The sequence below is a fragment of the Vicia villosa genome, unplaced genomic scaffold, assembly GCF_029867415.1.
Source record: "Vicia villosa cultivar HV-30 ecotype Madison, WI unplaced genomic scaffold, Vvil1.0 ctg.002489F_1_1, whole genome shotgun sequence".
NCBI lineage: Eukaryota > Viridiplantae > Streptophyta > Magnoliopsida > Fabales > Fabaceae > Vicia > Vicia villosa.
Window position 1 is genome coordinate 141,314 of NW_026705945.1, and position 6,548 is coordinate 147,861.

The 6,548-nt window shown below is 34.6% G+C and overlaps 1 protein-coding gene across 1 annotated transcript; it reads right to left on the reverse strand.

The window, feature by feature from the left end:
• Positions 1 to 5,021: 5,021 nt before the first annotated feature.
• LOC131638953 (uncharacterized) lies at positions 5,022 to 6,238 on the reverse strand. Its single transcript, XM_058909476.1, has 3 exons — positions 6,173 to 6,238; positions 5,626 to 5,940; positions 5,022 to 5,120 (listed from the first exon to the last, which is right to left on the reverse strand). Exons 1-3 carry the CDS (start codon positions 6,236 to 6,238, stop codon positions 5,022 to 5,024), a joined length of 480 nt encoding a protein of 159 aa, XP_058765459.1.
• Between the last annotated feature and the right edge of the window lie 310 nt (positions 6,239 to 6,548).

The following is a 6,548-nucleotide window of genomic DNA, read 5'->3' on the forward strand; positions in this document are numbered from 1 at the left end:
AATCGAATTTGAAGATGGAGGTGTTACAGGTCGTATGTGAGTGTTTGGATCATTCATATGAAGTATATGGAAGGTGTTAAAAGTGATAGTTTGGACAGAAATGGCCTGGAATGGATTTTGGCATGATAAGGTTCAATTCATGTTCATATGGAGGTGAGATGATGATTCTGAGTTTTGGGGTGATTTGGGGTGTGTGAGTGGTTCAAACACATCCCATATGATGTTTGTGGCTTGTGGGAAGCATCACTTGGCTCAGAACTTGCAAGGTTTAGAGGTTGAGTTTTCTACCTCTTTGAAAACCATGAAACTTGCATTCTAAGAAAGGAAGAGAAAACTTATGTTTATGAGGTTTTGGTGTGAGTTGAAGAGTGGAAATGACCTCTATTTATAGGCCATGGATTCTGAATACAAGGCTCTTGCAAGTTGCTTCAAAGTTTGATGATTTGGCTTAAGGGATAGAAAGGAATCTTTTACATTAAATGCATATGGTTAAAGTTACTAAACCATGGTTATTTTGGCCAAGCTTCTTATCTCTTTCCTATCTGATCTTAAACCAGAAAATATCTCTCAATCATTGCTTTGGTGTGTCATCACTTGAATTATAGGTCATGTAGTCTTGAAACTTAGTGAAAAATGGTGAAAATTCAAGTGAAAATGATCACTAATGTCAAAATTCAAAACCATAGCTACACTCCATATTTTTTCATTCTCTTGGACATTTTGGAAAGCTCATATTACACACTTCAAAACCCTAGTTGAAAGTTTCTTCAAGACCTTTAAGGAAATGGGTGAAAAAGATCCATGAACTTTGAAGAAAATGAGATTTCAAGTGAAGTTTTCAAAAAGTACCAACTTTGAAGCTCCATATCTCTTAAATGGTTGATCTTATGGAAAAAATTTATATGTGTCAAAGTTGTTTATTGGATCAAAATCTACAACTTTCATGTTGGAAGTTTTTTTCAGTTTGTAGGTGAAATTTTGAGAAATTCCCTTCCAAAGTTTGGAAAAAACCATGAAAAACACTTAGAAATTTTTCTAAGTATGAAAAGTCAAACTTTTGACTTTTTGATTTTTGATTGATTTTCTTGATTTTCCTTGATCAAATGACTTCTCATATCATATATTGATGATTCAAAACTTCAAAAGTCATGGTTGACCAAAATTCCCCAAAAGTCAATGGTGATCTTGTACAGTTGACTTTTTCAGACGAATCGCGTTTCTTGAGATTTCAAGTGAAACAGGCTATCCTCATCAAATGAATAGTATGAATGGATTACATTGAAGCATTAGAGGATATTGAGCCATGGTTTGAGTTGTGGCACCATGTCCTGATTAAAAAGTCAGTTGCTCAGTGAATTAGGTCAAAAACCCTAATTGTCGACCTGATGAAATTGATGCCCGTAGGTCTTGAATTGAGATGTAATTTCCATTGTATATTGTCATAGGGATTATTTGAGGATGATTGAAACCTTTGATTGACTTCCTGGGGGTTTTTAGGGTTTCCCAAATGTGATCCCTGATTTTAGTCCCTGATAGTTCAAAAACCCTGATCTGAGGATTTGTCTGATCAATCTTTGTGTAGGAGATGTTCTGAGCCAATGGATTAGGTCAAAATGGTGCACTTGAGGTCTTGATATCATGTCCCAAGTCATTAGATCAAATCCTGAGCAAAAGTCAGGAGTATGCTAACTTCAGTCAAAACCCTAATTCAGTCGATTCAAAGCTGTTGAGTTTGTTGAAGTGAATCTCTGAGGACCAAATGTTGATTGTTGATGAAGATGATTCATTTGAGATGAAGGGAGAACAAAACCCTAATTGATTGTTACTTGTACGGATGAGTGTTTTCTTGATTAAACCCTGCTGAGTCACAAGTAGCAAACACAAGCTAATGCAATTTGTTAGAGATGCAAATGATGCATATGCAATGATATGAGGTGGTATCTTAGGTCAAAAATTGGGGTATGACATATAGTAAAGGTGCAGGAATTAAAGTTAGTTGTTAAATGTTAAAGATAACCATCTTGAAAATTGTCAAGTATGTTATCAAAGTTAGTAGGAGATCGATGGTGAGTGAATGATGTACTCGGATTTAAATTCAATGGGGTTTATCAGAAGCTTGATAAAATCATAGCGACTACACGATAAAAACCTCCACAAGTCTTAAACCAACCGCATACAATTCTCTTCCATATTTGATCTTTTTTATTCGGGACACGAAATATTGCGCTATGTTAAGCAGATCGCCAAGTGATTTATGTAGAAATCACCCTACAACGAGGCCGGTCAAAACTTTATGTGCTAATGCATGCGAGAAGAACGATATGTAGATCGTTTTCCGAAAGCAATACCGCACGAAAAGAAAAAATGGTGAGTGATCTAGTCTTCACCAAAAATCCATAAGAATTCTCAAGGCATTAAGACTTTCATCGACCAAAATAAAAAGAAGTAAAAGATGGAACCACATTAAAGGCTCCTTTCATCCATAATTTCAATCACTTAATATTGCGGATTTGGATTCTCATCCTATCGACGCCCTAAGTCCATTGAAATTAGAGAGAAATTAGGCCTCTAACTTGTGATTCAAAGAAAATATCAAAAGAATGGAGTAGAAGATGAGTTAGAACCAAAAACAAGCCAAAAACTACAAAAATCAACATTCTGCCCAGTGTAAATCGATTTGCACAACTCTGTTTTCAAAATCTGCGCAGTTTTTCAGTTGTGTAAATCGATTTGCACAAGATGTAAATCGATTTGCACAACACAGTTTTCAAAAAACAGCAAATAAAGAGAAGAAAACTTGTTTAAACATAAAACCAAACACCTTATGATCTTGGATCAATTTGTGCACGAAAATGTATCAATTAAGCAAGCAAATCTCATCAATGTAGCACCAAAGGTGCATCAAGCATAAACAACAAAGGATCACATCTTGGATCATGAAAAGGATCTAGAATTTTACCAAATCTTCACAAACTTTGAGTCTTCTTCAAGAACACACAACCACAAGCCTTGATCTCTCACAATTGATGAAGAAACTAGTGTTTATGTTGAGGTTTAGCTCTAAATTAGTGAGGTTCAAGATGTGACTCACTAATTTGTGTGGAAGAGAAAGAGCTTTGAGTGATGGGTTTGGAAGAGGTGAGGAGAGAATTTGCAATAAGTTTCTTGGCTATCAAAGCTTGAAAAATGAAGAGGGGAGTGCCTCAATTTATAGCACTTAGGCTTGGGAAATTTTGTGGCTTGGAGTTAGGATTGGAAAATAGAATTAGGCTTGGAAAAGTGATTTGGAGCCAAAAATGAAATCCAATGGTCTTGATGCAATCACATGAGGGTACATGATTAGATGATGTAGGAAATCAAATGTAAGAACCAAGTCATGCTTCCCATGCTTGCAAATGATGTCAACACTTCAAAAAGCTGAAATTTGCCTTCATTTTTCCAAATTCGTGCTGGTGCAATCGATTTGCACATTATGCAAATCTATTTACATGGCTGAAAAAGGCAAAATCTGGGGCAAAAACAGTTATGCAAATCGATTTGCACTGATGGCAGAAGCAAATCTGGTGCAGAAACAGTTGTGTAAATCGATTTACACCTTATGCAAATCGATTTGCACAGTGAAAATGTTGAAAAATGCTCCTTTTATGGGTATTTTGACTTGGTACCTACAAAACACAAACATACAAGAGCACAAGGCAATATTTTTGGTATTTTGGTTAGTAAAGGAATATATACAAACTAAAACATGGGTGCTCGATGATTCCTTTGCAGATGAATTGAGCACAGCATTGCAAGTAGAGATCTAGGTTAAAACTTCTTGATTGATGATTGGTATGCAAATGATGTGTGATCTTAGGGTCAAAAATTGGGGTATGACACATTCATCCCAAATGCGAACCCAATCATACCAAAACGTCCATAATCTAATAACAGCACGAAATCGCACATTTACACATACTTCTAACGTGTTTTAACATCAATATCCAACATCAATCATCATTAACAACAGCTCAATTGCATCACACATCATAAATTGAACCTAAAGTTCTACAAAACCCCAAAACCCCAAACCCCGACATATAATCCAATTCAGAATCCTAACATAAAAACTCAATCGAATCATTCATAATACCCATAATAGAGGTTAATGAGAAGAATCCCCCCTTACCTCGATGTCGAATTCTTGAATGCTCTTGCTCTTCGCACTTTGCTCTTCTCCCAATTTCACGTTCAGCTCTTTTTCTCTCTTGGCTTCCAATTTTCACACTTTCTCTCTTTTCCTTGTTTATGAAAAAAATATAACCTTAGTTTAGTAAAAGGCTTTGCAACTAACACACCCCCCAATTGCTACTCGCAACACTGGCCCATTAGCCTCATTATTCCATATTTCTCAAATAACTCAATTAATTCTAATATTTAATTAAAAAAATTAATTAAATTAAATAAAGAAATTTATGGGGTGTTACATTTGTGCCACATTTTATTTGCATTCGTGGCTGGAAGAGGCCACGCTTTACGCATGCAGGTTATGGCCGCGGTTTGTCTTTTGCCTCAGTTTTTAACAGTGGCTGAAACTAGCCACGGTTCATATATAATGTAAAACGTGCTCTAGTTTCCCAGGTATGCCCACAATTTAAACCGCGACTAATTTTATGCATGGTTTTACTATATTTAGTACTGCCACGCTTTCTATTTGTGCCATATAATAGTGTTCTACTTGCAATGGCTTAAAAAGTTTATTTTAGATCAAATTAAAATCTAACTATACAAGCAACATTATGCCACAAATCCAAGATATATTGACTAAAAAACATGTTAGTGTGCGCGACATTTTCTTATAAGTCACCAAACTATTACATCAAGTATTGCGCTACCGACTAATAAGTTGCCAAAATATATAAGTCTACATCAAATGCGCTACCGACTAATAACTCGCCAAAATATAGTCATCCCAAATTAAAAACAAAGGTTCTTAATAGTCATCCCATAAAACATGTACAACTAGCTAGTATATCTTAAACTCATGCATCATAATATTCATCTTCGTCTTGATCATCACAACCTTCTTCTTGTTCTTCTTCCATATCTTGATCATCATCACAAGCTTCTTCATCACCATTCTGCAAGAAAAATGATATATAAATAAGCAATGATAAAATAAAACCAAACTATAACATTATAAAATCAATTCTATTATACATTTCAAACCAATTCAATTATACATTTCAAACCAATTCTATTATACATTTTAAACCAATTCTATTATACATTTCAAACCAATTCTACAATATTTCAAACCAATTCTTAATAGAATCAATTCTATTATACAATCATAACATTTATAAAAACAGAAAGGAATATGAGTTACGGCGAGGCAGATTGCAGATAAAAACAAAATAGAACAGAACAGAAAATTAGAACATTATAAAAAGGCATATTGCAGATAATTACGGCGAGGCAAAACAAGGAATTATGCTAAAAAAACAACATAAAATTATCACAACAACAACATAACAATTAAAACAGAATTGTACAAGGAAAAAACAGGAACAACACCATTTGTAGTTTACAATATACCTCTTCACAACGAGGAATATGAGTTGACGCCTACAAAATAGGATCAACATGATGTTCAGTAGTACTAGTGGTAGTTCCCAACGCAGATGCCATCATATTAGAGATCTTCTCGTCACTCATATGCGGGTTTTCTTGCTTCATCGTGGTCTTAAAAAGTACCTTCATGCCATCCATCTCCCTCTTCATTCCAGCCACTTCATCACTATGCTGCTTTTTAATAACCGAAATTTCTTGATTTCTTTTAAACATGGTTGGTGTATTTGTTCTTCCATAGCAACGTACTCGACCAAATTTTTCTTTCCCAAACAATGACGTAGATGTCTCAGATTCGGTCGAGTTCTTAACAGAATCTTGAAGCTTATCCTAATTAAAAAATATTCACATTATAACCATAGAATATTACATACAGTTGGAACAAAATTTTCCTGATTTTCTACATACAACACCATTTTCCTGATTTTCTACATACAACACCATTTTCCAGATTTTCTACCTAGTAGTTTCCAGATTTTTTACAGAGCAGTTTCCAGATTTTCTACCTAGCAGTTTCAGCCTACAAATATTGATAGGTTTGAAAACAATAAATTGTACTTACAATTGCAGTTTGTGTTTCATCATCCACTTTTTTTCCTTTTCGACTTTGTCGAGTCTCAATGAACATCTCTGCTTGGCTAACTTCCTCTCTGTCCATTTTCTTTGCACGCTACATTGGTTGATATTAAACACATACAATTAGTAATCACTCAACCAATACATAATTATAAATTGACGAATGTATAAACACATTACCAGTTTTGCTCGAATCCTTGCAAAGTTTATTTGTCCCATACGATGCATATACTTTTGCTTAGCTTTGTTCACAACATTAACTTTGCTAATTTTCTACATTGAGGAACAGCAAATAGGAAACCAAAATTATAATCTATAAGTCGTAAAATTATCTTACTTGGATTTTGCCATTTTTCCAATAG

What these genes read in the sequence shown, in the direction of transcription:
- LOC131638953 (XM_058909476.1), bottom strand. Translation starts at nt 6,238, where the DNA reads ATGTTCATTGAGACTCGACAAAGTCGAAAAGGAAAAAAAGTGGATGAT. An exon ending in ATGAAACACAAACTGCAATT is followed by an intron (nt 5,941 to 6,172) that starts GTAAGTACAATT and finishes TTTTTTAATTAG; the next exon opens with GATAAGCTTCAAGATTCTGT. An exon ending in CTAGTACTACTGAACATCAT is followed by an intron (nt 5,121 to 5,625) that starts GTTGATCCTATT and finishes TTTTTCTTGCAG; the next exon opens with AATGGTGATGAAGAAGCTTG.